Source organism: Artemia franciscana, chromosome 9, assembly GCF_032884065.1.
Source record: "Artemia franciscana chromosome 9, ASM3288406v1, whole genome shotgun sequence".
NCBI classification, from domain to species: Eukaryota; Metazoa; Arthropoda; class Branchiopoda; order Anostraca; family Artemiidae; genus Artemia; species Artemia franciscana.
This window is the reverse complement of record NC_088871.1, coordinates 46,529,366-46,545,868: the sequence shown is the minus strand read 5'-3', so window position 1 is coordinate 46,545,868 and position 16,503 is coordinate 46,529,366. Positions and strand designations below refer to the sequence as shown.

Genomic DNA, 16,503 nt, shown 5'->3' with positions numbered 1-16,503 from the left:
TTCTTCCTTTTTTCTCTTCCTACTTTTTGGAGGAATTAGTTCCCAAGCACATCCAAATCGAATTTTTATTCAATTTAACTTCCAAGTTTAAAAAAAACTAAAATACCACACCAGGGTAGGACATGTTTTGAAGATTCCTCCTCTAAGAAAAATTTTCAAAGACTCCCCATAAATAGACGAACCTGTGTGAACCAACAGTCAGAACCATAATTCCATTTCCTATTTCATTCTCATTCCCCTTTATTATTCTAAGTGGATCAACTAAAGTGATTAAAAAAGTAGATATTTATTTGATATATTACAAAACAATTTTATTGTTAAGTTCAAGGCCTCCTTTTTCTCCCTTTTTTCTTTTTTTTGCCTTTTTGAGGAAGTATTTCACAAGCACAGCCACCTCTAATTTTTATATAATCTAGCTTCCAATGTTTCTTAGAACTAAAATCCCTAATAAGAGCATAAGTGTATGTATATTTTTGCACACATAAGGAATGTTTCTTCGCTTTTTTATCAACAAATGCACATGGCTTGTTCACAACGTCGGACCGGCAGGAATGTTCAAAAAACCTCTGCCCAGTTTCTGAATCACGAAATAGCTCCACCAGTTCTCCTTCTATATTTATTGCTCCTTTTGGCTCCACAAGCTCCATAACAGTTGGGCAGCATTCATAAATTGGTTGTTCGGGAAACATTCTCTCGTTGCCCAGAAGGAAATCCCAAGAGTTAGTTGGGAGCATCTTTGATGATTTCGAATTTCTAAGAAAAGGAATAAAATTAAAAGTTGTTTGCTATTAAAAGGTGACTTCTGGCACGTTAAAACTAAAGTCTGTTCTTTGGTACCAGGGTCAAACTTATTTGGGTTTAAAACCGGGTATCATGGAAATCAACAAGTAATTTTTACGACTTTATAATGCCTGCATACATATAGGTTGTCCGTTGAATCACCAAAAAACTGTTACGCAAAGGAAACCAAAGTCAATATCGATGCATTGCCTTCCTGACCCCCTTCCCAAAAAATAAAAACAATGTTAATTCACAAAAGTTATACGTTTATTTTTGTGAAAAAACATCGTTGACAGCTTCACCTTATATACAAGGAGTTATTTCCGCGTCATTTTTTTTTTTTTAATTTATTAGTTTTCAACGGGTAGCGGAATTAGCAAGCTGCTACCGTAAATCCAAAGAAACACCTCCCCGGGTACCGAAGGACCGATTTTAGGGAAAGCTTATCAAGCATCTTTTTCGATCTAACAAAAATTACGTCAATAATTTTGAACATCAGATAAATTTAACACGGCAAATTAAATCTACAGAACTCACGAACCATTGTTATTCCATTGTAAATAAAATTTTTAGTTAAAAATAAAATTTGCAGACTAAAGTTATCCATGCATACATTTTATTGGGATGACATTATTTGTCTTACCTTCAGGGGTGGATTCAGGGCAAAGTCGTTTCCAGGGGGAAGGGTAGAGGGTTTAAGGCCCCCCCCAAAAAAAACACATTTTGTGTCCGACTGGTAAAACATAAAAAAAAGAATATAAACAAAATTTTGATAATTTTTCAGAAATCTTTTGTAAGCCTCCCACCCCCCTCCCGCCGAAAAAATCCGTTTGTACCCCCCCCCCAAAAAAAGATCCTGGATATGGCCCTGATTCAGGGTATGGTTTACGGAAATGTGCCCCATCAGTAGGTTGAAAGTTGTCTGGGACGAAAAATACCATTGAGGGAGCGAAAATTTATTAGTGCCCCCTCCCCCAACACAAATTCTATATCCGCCCCTGCTTACCTTAATTTTAGTTTTAATAGCGTCTGTATTTCTTTTTACTTCCTAACATAGGTTGCAAATCTGAAATCATTTTCAATCCCAAAATGCACTTTTTTTTAACAATTACTAGTAATCGTTAACAAATTACTAAAGAATAAAAGAATTGGAGGTATATTTAGTAGAGAATAGAAAAAAATAGATTTAATCAAAGTCTTATTTTTTCATGCATTTCCAAACGATTATGCCCCGTACAATCATGCCGTGAGTCTTTGCGTTTAATTATGCCTTCCATTTTTAATTTTCCTCCCGATTAAAATGTGTTCACTTGTTCAGAATGACAATGACACGGAATTACATTGTGATTCTGACAATTGACATTCTGTCGTTGTCAGAGTGACACTGGTTTAGAATAATATCTGAACCAATAATTTTTGGCTACTTTTTTTGCTGCAACATTATTGTGCAAATTTCTGTAAACAACTTTGGCAACATATCATTCAAAAAATTATATTTGTTTTTAGATTTATTTACGTCAAAGGTTTTGTTTTTATTTTTTCCTCCCGATTGACATGTGCCCACTTATTCAGAGTGACAATGACATTGAATGAAACCGTTCGCTTGTTCACGTGTTCACTAAGAAAGTATTCAGACAAGCTAAAAACTTTCTAATGGACGAGAAAAAAACCATTTGATATTTTGAATTGGAAATACCCAGAAATTAGAAAAAATTCAGGAAGTCAGAGGGCCTAAGCCCACACCCCTGCTGGTATACTTTTATCTTCTACTATATCAGAATATTTCAAAGTTTTACACAACATTTATAGTCAGAATCCCAGGAAACATTTGTACCTTATTTGAATAATGTACGTCACATACTAATCTTGCATCGCTGATTGATGCTACGTTGACAAAGGCGATGCAGAGTTAATCTAACTTCCTATAGGCAATTATCTCACGCATCCAAATCGAAACACATTTCAATGTTTTCCCCTGAGAATTGTTTTTGTCTTTCAGTGATTTAACAAAACAGCAGTTTTTTCAACTGAAAGTAAGGATCAACATTAAAACTTGAACGAACAGAAATTATTATAATATGGGGAGGATACCCACTCTACAGTGCCTCACTTTCCACGCCAACGTTATTTAGAATGTTCAAAGAGCTATCTTATTCTAATTTAGCGAACCTTGTGTTTTCATTTTAAGGTATCGCATCACCTTAACTGGCGATGCGGAACCTTTTACTTCCTTTTACTGGCTTCAAATATCACAGAGCACGTTTTAAATTAATTAGGTTTTAATTTATCGTTCGAGAAATAAGGAATAATGTGATTGGCTTACGAAAATACGTCACATATGTAAACCAATAAAATTAAAGCCCACTTTTAAGAAAAAGGTTATAAGAAAGTGATATCTCTTTATCTCTTTGACTCACCTGTATCTCTTTTCTTTTACAATCTTGAATGTAGTATTCCTACTGAGCATTTCAGTTGCTTCAGACGAAACAGCAAAAATGACAAAAACCTAAAAATATATATTTTTTTTTTTTAATAGGAAAATTCACACATGTCAAAAATTGTGAACGAAAATGATGCGGTAAATTTTAGCATTTACACAGCAAATATTGAACTTGTGATAGAAGACAGAGAGAAACTACTTAATCATGCCTTTTTTTCTAATAAATGCAAACAATTTTAAACAGATTTTAGATTTTTTTTATTAAGCGGTTACTTGTTACTATGTTATTATTAAGCGGATCTTGTTACCATCATTATTACAAACGAATTATTTTGTTTCTCTTATAAATTTTTTTTTTATAATTTGTTAAGAAACAACATGGAACAAGAGTAAATAGTACAGAGACAGGGGAGAATCAATATTTTATTCATCAATGAATTTACCTGGCCATAGGTCCCTTTAAGGCTCTATGGCCAGGAAAAAACAGGGAAGAAATAAAAATCAAACTAATACATCAAAAATAGTTTTCAACATAGTATAAAAATATAACAGTTCAAAATAGGGATGAATCCTTTTAATAGAAAGCGAAACAAATATAAATTGTTACTGAATATTTCAGACACATATACAGTGTCCATCATCAGCTATTTCATCCCTATTTCGAATTGTTATATTTTCGTCATAGAAAGGCAGTGTGGTCTTCGAAGTTATCTAAAACATAGTATATTTACTCCTTAAATAGATTCAACACACAAACAAATACACATTAAAAAATTCCAATTACCCACGTCAAAAATACCCAACATTACAACCTTGGCAAGGGAATGTCAAATGGTTTCAAATCACATATTTAAAATCAACCCACGAAAGACGCAACCTAAGCAAATAATTGGTTAATTCGGTAACTCCCAGCCATGCACTCATCATAAGCTGGGAAAATTATCGCGTACTGACTTCTTTTATTTATCGAGGTATTTAAAAAACAAAAACAAAAAACATGCTGAATCTAACAAAATGAACAAAGACATAGCATTAACAAAACCACTAAGTGGCAAGTTTCACAGGACCAGATCTATTTTTTAGCAGTTTAAAAAGTGGTGCCAATTGGGACAGGGGGTGGGGTGTTTGCCCCCTCCTATATTTTTGTCCTCCCTAAATTTTGAAAAATGTCTTTTTTGAATAATCTTGTTGGTAAACATCCCCTTTTGGTATTTTTCACTGGAAAAAATTAAACAAAGATTGCTGTCCTAAGATTTGAAAAATATATATTTTTCCACCTCCCCAATTTTTTTTTTAAATTGGCGCCACCGATTTAAATATGAAAAGTTTAAAACATTACTAAGCGCATTGGTGCAGAGTGTAAGGCAGCTATATTACGGTGTCTTCTCTTACAGAAGTGCTCAGGCCTCTCTTTGTCAAGTGTAAAGGTTCTCTTTTTCTTCTTTGTAATCTTACGCTAGCGTTGTCCGATAATACGGGGTTCGACCGGCGAAGGATTTAAAGCGTTCCTAACTTTCATCAAACTTTTGAGCGTCTATCTATACATATAAAACAGTTGGGAAAATAAATGTCCGTACGACGAGGACAGAATTGGATAATTGGATGACTAAAGTGATCTTAATTGGTAGCTTCTATTTATTAAAACTAGGAAATATACACCCGGACTTATGACTGGAACTATCATACTTTAACCTGTCAGTTTCACAACTCTGTAAAATTTTGAGGTAGCCATTTTGTTCAGTGTAAAGTCTCTCGCTCTCCGTGCTCTCTTTTCTTCTCTGTAGTCCTATGGTAGCATTGGCCGACAATATGGGGTTCGACCAATACATGATGTAGAGCGTCTCAAACTTTCAGTAAAGTTTATGTAGAATATTTTTTTTTTTAGTTATACATACAATACAGTTGGAACAAGAATCCTTTTTTAGGTGGAAAAAACCTCCTTTTCTATTCAAAATAACCCCATAATTCTTCATATAAGTATTTTTTTTCCTTCAGTCCAATTTTTTCGGAAGGCAAATTTTAATTATTTTGAATAAATAGTATCGTTTTTCAGCTATTTAAATGCCAAAAAGTTGTAAAATTACTACGTGTAGTTTGAATAATGCAGCTAGATTTTGCTGCCGTCTCTTATAGCCCAAGTCCGTCAGCTTATTGTCCAGAAAAAATCCTGTCTGTCAGGTAATTTGCCAAATCCTTTCGCTCATTCAATACAAGTTCAAAATAGGCAGACAAAAAAAAAAACAAAAATAAAAACAATCGCACACATTAGATATCACTATTAGAAAATGAAATATTTAGCACAAGGAAAAGCTTCCTAGGAGTGAAATAGGTACTGGAAAGGGGGAAGAGACAATGTATTTACCCTTAGAACATAGAAATACATGAAACGCATGAAACACTTTATAAAAAATCTAGCACATTTCCAAAAAAAACAACGTTTTTTCAAACATTTTCTCCCTTCCTACAAAAATTCCTTGATGACTTCCCCTCTTTCTGTGCAAAATTTCTACCGAAGCCGATTGACAACCCTATCAATTGACTTTCTAAAAACGACAAGGATCCAAATTACTCGAATTTCCCGTCATATCCGTTGATCATTGTTGACTGACAGATTGACATATGGTATTTCTACAAGTGTTGACAAGCCCAGTTGCAATAACAGATTAAAATTCAATAAAAGATTAATCTTTTCATCTGTCTTAAAAGGAGGCGATAGGTGATTTCTGACGGAAAGATTAGGATACAAATTGTAGACCTTTCTTAACACTTCAGACTTCTTGACTTAACCAATAAATGCTGCAGGTATGGAAATGATTCGATTAGTAAATTGTACGGACTGGTGACAAGGTCTAATCAACAATATTAGACCTGACATGTTTAAAGATTTAATCTGGACTTATCCGTCAAAAGAAAATGAAATTAACCCCTTTTGATGCTCCGTCTTCTTTATTTTGTTCTCCTCTGGCATTCTCTCCTATAACCCCCCTCTCTTTCTTCCTCTCTTCTGCAGCTTCATCTGTTTACTCAAAGTTAGAACTTTCTTCCCTTCTTAGAATAATACAGAAAATTAAATGGATGATTTACACTACTGAAGATACTTGTATATACTACTCCAAAATTTACACGTGCATTTCAAAATGAATTTACAATAACAGAACATGCCCCTGTACAAATCAGGCTCGTATGTATAAAGTTTTTGGGGGAGGGGGTAATCAAATAAAGCAGATTTCACCTGATAATTTAAATAAGAATTGCCCTGAAATGCAGAAGAATTTAATACTTCGACCCGTTCAGGCACCAAGGTTGCACTGCGTAAGACCCTGATACAGATGTACGACAAATTATTTACATAGATACAACTCGTACACCCTGTATGATGCACACCAGAAACATGACCAGTATTTTTTATATATTCTGTTAATTTTTTGTTGCAAAAGAATATAATTTTTCACTTTGCTTGTCGTCGATAGGGAGAGGAAGACTTCCAAAAAATTAATTTTCTACTCCGCTTCCAGGCTAGACTACTCCTCGAAGGCACGTACGCAGGAATTTTTTTCGGGGGGGGGCCAAAACCTTCGAAACAGCAGATATAAAGAAGCACTTTTTTTTATTTAGTAGCTAAATAAATGCAAAAAGCACGTACATAAGAAAATACAGATTAACTTTAATCTGTAGTATTGTAGCGGATGGGGGGGGGAGACTGAAGCCTAAAAAGTACGTTTTAGGCTCAGGTTATGTTCATAGCGATTCAGAACCAGTGATTAATCTATTATATTCCACTGAAATGGAAATTTTAGGGTCAACAGTGCAATATGGGTGCTGTGGGGGGTAGTTATTCTATTGCGAAAACGACGATTTTAATGAAAATGATAGTTTCCAAAATTGATCCATTGAAAGCTGTACTTTATCCTGAACCGTTTCTTTCGAGAAACTGTAACTCCTTTTCATACACCCCAAACCTATCATGGGAACTACTGAGTCAAATAATTTTTGAGTTTAAATATTGGTCGAGTGCTGTCACAAAAAACTTTGTCCCTGGGTTAGTAAAGAGCGATCCAAGGCCCACAGTTAGGAAATAGTACAAAATGCGTTTTGGATGAAACTTTCTAGTGAGAGTTTCTTTTTTATATTATTAGCTATTTGGAATTGATGATGATTATTTGAATCCAACATAATCATATTTAATTGTAGGAAAATGATTTCTCCAAGTATTTTGAAATGAAGCCTGAAATACCTCAAAATGGCTCATTATCAGAAAAAAACTTCACTGCCTGAAGTAATATAGTCGAAAACGTTTAACCGAGGATTTACAGGTATCCATGAAAGCCTTGTTCTAGCTTAGTAGTACGGCTGTGTTTCCATGTTTTTTTATTCTGTTTTTACCAGATTAGCATCCTACTGGGCGATCGTAGGGTGGTTAATAGGGGCTCGTCCGATAGATTTTTTTTTCTGAAATGCAGTTAAAAACCTATACTAACAGACTCTAAGCATATGCCATGCTATACAAAAAAGGACGCTTTAAGAGACTATTTTTTCCAATCCTGAATTTTGGACTGGCTGCTGAATTAGCAGCCAACTGAATTTTGCAGGCTACTGGTTATGAGCTAACTAGACATTTAATCTTTTTGGTTATCTGATACCATATGGCACGAAAACGACAATTTTTGCTGTCATTTTCATTAAGTTTTTACATGCCTTACCATAGGATGGTCGTAGGAAGGTGACTTATTCGTAGACTCGCTCGACACAAAAAAAATGGTGCCGCCTCCGAATTTCTTGGGGGTTACCGCGACTAGGAGGCTGCTTTGACCTTCTTGAGAGAGTTCTTGTCAAGAGGATTCCTAGAGATAGATATACAATCCACGGATCTCTTAGGCACCTTGCCTGATACAATGATGCCACACGAGACTGAGTTTTATTATCTGCTCAACGGATTGAAGAAAAGAGGTCCGAAAATGGCTTCCGGAAGCTGCTCTAAGGGTGATTCGAGAGAGAATATCTATTGACAAATATATACATATATATATATATATATATATATATATATATATATATATATATATATATATATATATATAATACATATATATATATATATAGCCAAGAAGCCTTATGACTTGTGCACTAGCCGCTCTAGCCTGCTCACTTGTGATATTGCAAGACATAATGCGGGCAAAGGCCATTTTTATTTTTTATCTGAGTGATGGAATGGGCTAGAAGACTGGCTAGGCCCTCTTTTTGCTGTTGATAAGATTTTTTTTTTTTTTTTTACGCGAACACACATCCAGATATTCTGACTTTCAGCTGATTTGCTCCTTGACTTAGGCAGACTTAGCGACCATATGCAGACGGATATGGAATTAATGTTTGGGGAGAGGGGAGTGCACCAGAACAAATTTAGGATCCCCAGTTTGTTTTTTTCAACCATCCATCCGCATAATTAGCGCAAGTTTTGACCTTCTAGGGGGAAGGCACGTGCCTCTAGAACCAGCCCCTGGATCTCCTCCTGACATAGCTAAATATTTTCTTGAGTCCTTTCCAAAATGAAATGTCATTACTGAATTGTTTGAGTAACTTCAAAATGATCTAATACCATCACTTGATAATAGGTTGTTTTTTTCCTGCATAGCAACACTTTATGTTAGCAACAGTGGTGGATCTAGATGGTGCTGATCACTCCACCCCCTGTCTTGGGTTTAATTTTCTTTTGTACATTTTGAACTTACATTTATACGTGTCTATCAAGCCAAGAAAACACAAACAAAAACAAGCAGCAAAAGAAACCCTAAAAACAAAAGAACCCACATAAAAAATCTAGGCACCCCCCCCCGTCTCAAATTCCCAGATCTGCCGCTAAGTAGCATCGAAATAGGCAATATTTTAAGATCTTTTCCTTTATATTTATTGTTGCAATTACTGATTAGTTCGTTGCAGCCAGGTAGGTTGATTGCTGGTCTGCTACCGCTTCAATTTCGCTTTGGCCTTTTTTTTGGTTCTCCTTTGTTTTGTTTCACAGCAATTAGGTTCCACTTATACTGTCTTGAATAAGCGAATTAAATATTAACCATGAATTGATAGTATAAAATAGAATGTATGCATGTTCAGTGTGCAAATTTCCTATCATCAAAACATTTAATAAAAAAATGTGCTTAGACTATCTCCAGTTTCAAGTAGGCTAAAACAAAAATGGAAGTTAAGCATTGAAATTAAAAGGTTGACACATGTAAATAAGGGCAATCCCTCGTACTATCGGGAGAATAATACAATTTAGAATGAAAAAAAAAATTTTAAAACAAATAAAAAGGGACTAAAAAATTAAAAGGGGCAACAGCATTTGGTGAATTAACCTTCACTGGTAACGTTCACGTGGTGGTTTGCGACTTTATTGACAGAAGAACTATAGGACGACAAATGTCCAGTTCGTAAATACGAAACTTTTATCTATTTTCAAGTAAGGAAGTAATATTAAGTTCTTAAGTTCTAATGAAAGGTGGCTCATTACAGCAACCTCAGTGGTTGCTGTGGTTGCAGCCTTCAAGTGGTTGCTGGCCTTTTATTGAAAACATGGCCTTTTATTGGCCTTTTATTGATCAGTCCGAATTTTAATGTCACTCTTAAGTTTTGCTTGAAAAAAACTTGTTTTTTTGTTAATTAAATATATACTGAAGGTAACCTTACCGTTAAAACAGAGCTTAAGTGAAAACGATCGCAAGTATGGCGGTGTAGACCTGACGATAGGAGGTCAAGTATAGGTGCAGGAGAACCCATCGTCTAGTTAAGCTGATCCAGGTGAATCAGCAATGGACGCACGAAGGGGCGTTCAAAAGAGTGCCAACATTTCAGACAACTGATCATTCTTTGCTATATTTTTTTTCAATTTAACATCCGCCCAAACTTATATTCCACCTTTTAAATACGAACACATATAACATCAAAACACTTTTTTAGTAGTGATCTGAAGATTCAAGATTTTTATTTAAACTTCTGTACATCACACACAATGTAAAAAAGGGTCAAGCCGGAGACACAAGGTCGATTGACAAAGACCCGATATAACAATATAGCACACTTATTTGACAAAAAAAAAAGAAAAAAAAAATGCACAAGATAAATATAAATCCATGACTCACCACTAGACGGGGACCCACCCACAAAACAACCGACACTCGGCAAATATCAACCCGAAAAACAAAACAAAAACAGTGTGCAAGCGAGGGTAACCGATGACAGGCAACTTATTTGGAAAAAACAAGAAAAATGAGCCCACCATATGAACATCAAACAAACAACTATTTACTTTAAGATTTTTTTTTTTATCACTGAAAATTGCAAATTCGATATCTCCTACAGTACGCTTTTCAGTTTCTTTTGTGGGGACTCCGTGTCTCCTCCCTACAAATACAATATGGAATGTAGTTCTTCCTCAAACTGTAGTTCTTCTGGGTTGTTTCAATGGTAGTAAATTTCACCGAGGTAAAAACCCCTAATAAAGGAAAAACGATGGAAACGTTAAAGGAAAAACGTTAAAGGAAATAAAGGAAAAACTTGGTGGAAATGGAAAAAGCTAGAAAAATTCTTACTACTATGTTCAGTAAGGTGCATATCAACATGCTTTAACAACATCTTTTACTTTCTTGATTCGATTCTTCTCAAAGATTTCCTAATCATTGCTGTCAGGATTCCTAGAAGAAAAAAGGTAGCAGTGGTTAAATTATCGACTATCATTTATCGACCATCATAATCGACTTGGTGTTATCGACTATCATTAAATTATCGACTATCATTTAAATCAGTTTCTACACGACACGGTGTAATTAGCAGCCAATTTGAACGCTTTGGTATTGCTAGAATGCATGTATGACTTTCAGGATCATATCCAAGGGGTTAGGGCTACCTAGTTTGAGCCCCCCTGAAATTTATGTCTGACTTGTACAAAAGTAACAGAATACATACAAACAAATTTCTGTTGCATTATACAATTTTTGGTACGCCCCCCTCCCAAACAAAACTGATAGCCCTGATGGTTTCATTTCTCCCGGGGAGATATGCTTTTAGGGGAATCTAGAGGAAATTCATAGAAAATGAGACCTGATGGATTCACATAGGTTCCAAAAAAGACAGAATCCATATCTTGGGATCATGCTTAAGATATAATATTTTTTTGATACCAAGTTAATAAAATAGAAATAACAGTAATCTTTTGAAAATGACGTTAGAAATTGGGCATCAGAAATGGATAACAAATGCGGCCCAGTGCCGCTGTACATAAAGGAACGAGACAAGTTAGTGGGTGCAAAAATAATTTTGCAAGTCCAAACCTTGCTAATTTTAATTAAAATGGGGCAAAACTTAGAACAGTATAAAGGACAATTGATTGAGATTTCTGAATTGATTTGTCTAGATTCTGGTGGATAGACCTATCAAAAATTTAAACGATGCAAAAGTACCGGTTCCTGCTATTTCGTGTCTTGAACTAAAACTGTTGGCCCGGATAAGACGGGAATGCTATCAGGCCAAATTCTGAAATAGTTACTAGGTGTTGAATACGCCAAGGAGTGCATCTCAAATTATTGCAGCTACTGTAGTGTTAAACTACAGTAGGTTAGGGCTACCTAGTTTCTAGCTAGTAGTACTAGCTTCAGCTTTTATGCGACCACAATGTGTTTACTCCCAGCTTCAGCTAATCTGCAAATCTCTACGATAATTACAACGATGTCAATGGACCATGATGAACTTATAAGGATCACTGAAAATAGTGATAACAAAGGCCTTAAAAGTATTTTAAGAGAGGCCGGTAGGACTGACTGCAATTTTCCGCTAGCCATTCAATTTGTGTCGACTCTGACTGAAATTCATTACTCTTAATCTTCCGACGCACAATCACCAACAAATGCAGATAAACCTTGACGCTTCAATCGTGCATAAAAAAGAAGTATTTTGATCGAGTTTTCTTTCGCTACTCTATTTTCAGCTGAGTTACCTTCTCCACGGTTGGTGAAGAAGAGCAAAAGGGAGTTCTACTTCTCAATTAGTCTAAAGATTGTGGCCTCCAAGGACAGCCATTTCTAGTTGACAACCTGCAACATTTTTAAGTTTTTTACACAAACAAACTCCTGATACCTTCTCAACTACTCAACTTTTTTGGCTACTGCCGACATGCATGACAGTGTCCTAGTTAGAATGGATATAATGCCAGAGAATGGCTCATATAGACCTATCCCAGAATAATCAATTGTTCTGGCCCAAAATGTCGCATTTTTGGGCGACGTTTCCCCAAAATGACCATTTTAACTAAAAACGGTGATATCCACTGTTTTCCGTACACTTTCCACAGTCCGACACTAAATAAGAAAATTCGACAAAAGGTAAATAATTAACACAGTAACTCTCGTATAATAAAATCTAAAAATTATTCGTACTGCAGCATTTTAGAAAAAGAAGTTTCATTAAGTTTGATCGATCTAGATTGCTCGAGTCAACATTTCTCTCAAATTACGCTAAAACATTTCTATGGGAACAGAAAGACGAGTAGAATTCCATGCTGCAGAAATGGGCGATTCTGCACCTTTAAGAGATTTCTTTGTTAAGAATTAAGGATAGACCAAAAAAGTGAAAAAATAAATGGAAAAAAAACCGGTTCCTTGAAGTTTGAGAGTCTAGTAAAGAAATTGCGCGGTAGACACATAGGGCCTAGAGGAACTTCCAAGCCCACTTATACAATTAGTTGCAATTCTATGGGCAATTCAATAAAATGCATAGGCTGGCACAGCCAGAGAATAATATTCTTCAACTGATTTTATATTATTTATTTTCATCAGATTGTTTACCTAATTAAAAAGACAGTCAAATAGTGGTGCTTTGCGCCACTATTTTTCAACCCAATTTTTTTACTGACTGCCTGAAACCATTGGGGGGGGAGGGGTTTATCACCTTCCATACCATATTTGATGCAACTAGTCACAGCAGGCATACATATTAGGTGTCTTCGGGGCTGTGTCTCCCCCCAAATATCAAAATGGTTACCATAAAATTCCCTATGTTTTTAAGATAATTAAAGCGTTTTTTTATTTGCTTGATTTAGACTCTTACTCCCCTGCCAAACTATTTGCTCCAATGAAGCAAATTCCCGTGTACATGCCGACATCGTAAGATATTATAATAATTCATTGTTACAAAAATAAAACTTGGTTTCAAACAGTACTTACTACAAATCGTAACGATTTGTAGTAAGGAGCGACATGGCTCAATAGTAACCGAAACTCTAAAAAACAGAATTTTGATACCAATAGTAACATCAAAATGATTGCATTTTAATTCTGATTTTAAACATATAAGTTTCATCAAGTTTAGTTTTACCCATCAAAAGTTACGAGCCTGAGAAAATTTGCCTTATTTTAGAAAATAGGGGAAAACATCCCCTAAAAGTCATAGAATCTTAAGAAAAATCACACCATTAGATTCAGCTTATCAGAGAACCCTACTATAGAAGTTTCAAACTCTTATCTACAAAAATGTGGAATTTTGTATTTTTTTGCCAGAAGTCACATCACGGATGGGTGTTTATTTTTTTGTTTTTTCGTTGTTTTTTTTCCAGGGGTGATCGTATCGACCCAGTGGTTGTAGAATGTCGCAAGAGGGCTAATTCTAACGGAAATCAAAAGTTCTAGTCCCCTTTTAAGTGACTGAAAAAATTAGAGGGCACCTAGGCCCCCTCCAACGCACACTTTTTTCCCAAGTCACTCGATCAAAATTTTGAGATAGCCAATCGGTTTAGCTTAGTCGAAAGCCTAATAACTATGTCTTTGGGGATGACTGAATCCCCCACACATCCCGGGGGAGGGGCTGCAAGTTACAAACTTTGACCATGGCTCACATATAGTAATGGTGATTATAAAGTGTACAGACGTTTACAGGTAGGCCTTTTTCGCGCTGGGGTGGGGGTGGATTGGGGGAGTGGGTTACGTGGGAGGATCTTTCCATGGAGGAATTTATCACGAGGGAAGAGCATGAAGGCGGCGCAGGATTTTCTAGCATTATTAAAAAAAAAACAATGAGAAAATAAATGATTTATTTTCAACTGGAAGCAATGAGCAGCATTAAAACTTAAAACGAACATAAGATATTGCGTATATAAAGGGATTCGTCTCCTCCACAATACATTGCTCTTTACTCTAAAGTATTTTTAGTAATTTCAACTATTTATTCAACGGCCTTTGTGATTCAGGGGTCATTCTCAAAGATTTGGGAGAAAATTCAAGCTTTAGTGTAAAGAGCAAGGTATTGACGAGGGGGCGAACCCCCTCATATATGTAATGAAAATACACAAATATAGAATTTTGTTATGTAAGTTAATTCGTAAGGTACGCTTGTTTATTACTAACAAAAACTTTTGTAAAAAAAAGAAATCTAGTAGCATTTTTAAGTAGCCAAAAATTGGAGGGCAACTAGGCCTCTTCCCCCACCGCGTTTTATCAAAGTCGCCCGATCAAAACTATGAGAAAGCCATTTAGCGAAAAAAAATAATACGCAAATTTCGTATCAATTATTCATGTGCGGTGAGCCAAAATCAAAACATCCAATAATTCAAAAACGTTCAGAAATTAAATAAAAAGACAAGTTTTTTTTAACAACAAGTAAGGAGGGACATTAAAACTTAAAACAGAAATTATTCTGTATATTAAAGGGGTTGTCCCCTCCTCAAGACCTCGCTCTTTACGATAAAGTTTTTTTTATTGTTTTAAAAAGTAGAATTGTAACAGAGTCAAACTTTAGCGTAAAGAGTGGGGTGTTGAGGAGGGGACAACTCCTTTAATATACGGAATAATTTCTGTTCGTTTTAAGTTTTATGTCGCTCTTTACTTGCAGTTAAAAAAACTTGCTTTTTATTTAATCTTCACCAAGGAACAGATTAGGATATTTAAGCGATTTCTAAAGAACTGAAGCTTGCTTAAATCAAGATGAACTGCCAACATATTACTGGAAGGTAGTATAGTTCATACCAGGGGAAAAAATTCAAGACTATGCTTTAACGTGTTTGAAAACCATTGCAGGGCCACTGATTTTCCTGTTTTGTCTTTTCTTTTTATCAAATTGTCATTCAAACCAAATGTTGACGAAAAATAAGCAAAAATAAAAAAAACAGATCCCCGAAACTTTCGTATTTAGCTTGGGGCTATATCCAGGAATTAGCGTGGGGGGCTCATTTGCCCTTAAACTGACAGCAACACTGAAAATACGAAATAAAATTTAATTTTCTCGAAATAAAATGAGAATTTTGCTGTGTAGTGTGTAATTCGAAGAGGGGATGAAAAAAGCGATACCAAAAAATAGAGTCTGTCGAAACACATTTAGAACTAATTAAAAAAGTGTAAGGATCCAATGTCACTTACATACAGTTCAATTCCAAAAATAGTTCAAATCCAAATGATGAATTTATGACGGTCTAGACTTTTCTGCAAAGATTCCAAACATGCACTGTCAGTACTTATAGTTTAAAACATATGACACCGCGCGAATGACAAGGTGGAATACCTTTCATAGTCTTGCATAAAGGCACAACTCTCGCGCAACTCTTCAATTGTGACTGCACGACCCATTTGGTGTCTGTAGTTGCTTCGCTTTTCTAAAGACCGAGTTCACTACCCGAGAATAGTGAAGTATGACTTAACAGTTTTTTTTTCAGCATTGAATAGTCTGCAAAGGTTCTATAGAAACTAGAGCCTGCCTTTTATGTAAACTTCAAGCACACTTTTTCAAATAAGATTTATGCTTAGCCTAGATTTCCCCTCGACATATGAATTCGTCAGCTTAAAAGATGATGTAAAAATCTAGATTTTTCTATCTTGGAAAGTAGTTGAGTTGGGAGGATGAAACTTCCAGGATTGAATGCAGAGACTAAATTATGACCGGGGAAGCGTTTTTAAGCTTCTATCTATACTCCTTCCCTATTTAGTATTGTCAAGAAAATTCCATAGAAGACAGATTTTGAGTCTAGGGCTTAGTCTACTAATTTGGTTGAAAAAAACCATTCCCCTGATTTAGGATAAGCTTTTTTTTTAAATAAAATGACTACCTCAAAATTTCTATCGGATATATCTGGGAAAAGAGGACGCAGGGGAGAAGGGGTGTTAAGTTGCTCTCCAATCACTTTTGACTCCTAAAAAGGCACTAGAACTTCTGACTTCCAATCCAATGAGCCTTCTCCAAATTTTATACGACCACCCCTTTCCATAAAAAACTTTAATGTAGATAATGGGCAACTAGTAAAACTCATAGTTCTTGCC

General features: G+C 35.4%; 1 protein-coding gene across 2 annotated transcripts; it reads right to left on the bottom strand.

Annotated features, from left to right (window-relative positions):
- Positions 1 to 270: 270 nt before the first annotated feature.
- Positions 271 to 15,831, bottom strand: LOC136031485 (uncharacterized). 2 transcript variants are annotated; one of them, XM_065711122.1, is made up of 4 exons: positions 15,610 to 15,831; positions 10,801 to 10,902; positions 3,198 to 3,286; positions 271 to 753 (listed from the first exon to the last, which is right to left on the bottom strand). In XM_065711122.1, the coding sequence occupies exons 2-4, from the start codon at positions 10,828 to 10,830 to the stop codon at positions 324 to 326; spliced, it is 549 nt and encodes a 182-aa protein (XP_065567194.1). In that variant the 5' UTR covers positions 10,831 to 10,902; positions 15,610 to 15,831; the 3' UTR covers positions 271 to 323. The 2 variants fall into 2 exon arrangements, with proteins under 2 accessions (XP_065567194.1, XP_065567195.1); XM_065711123.1 differs by having other exon boundaries at positions 15,614 to 15,826.
- Between the last annotated feature and the right edge of the window lie 672 nt (positions 15,832 to 16,503).

What these genes read in the sequence shown, in the direction of transcription:
- LOC136031485 (XM_065711122.1), bottom strand. Translation starts at nt 10,830, where the DNA reads ATGTTGATATGCACCTTACTGAACATAGTA. An exon ending in GCACCTTACTGAACATAGTA is followed by an intron (nt 3,287 to 10,800) that starts GTAAGAATTTTT and finishes ATATATTTTTAG; the next exon opens with GTTTTTGTCATTTTTGCTGT. An exon ending in GTAAAAGAAAAGAGATACAG is followed by an intron (nt 754 to 3,197) that starts GTGAGTCAAAGA and finishes TCCTTTTCTTAG; the next exon opens with AAATTCGAAATCATCAAAGA.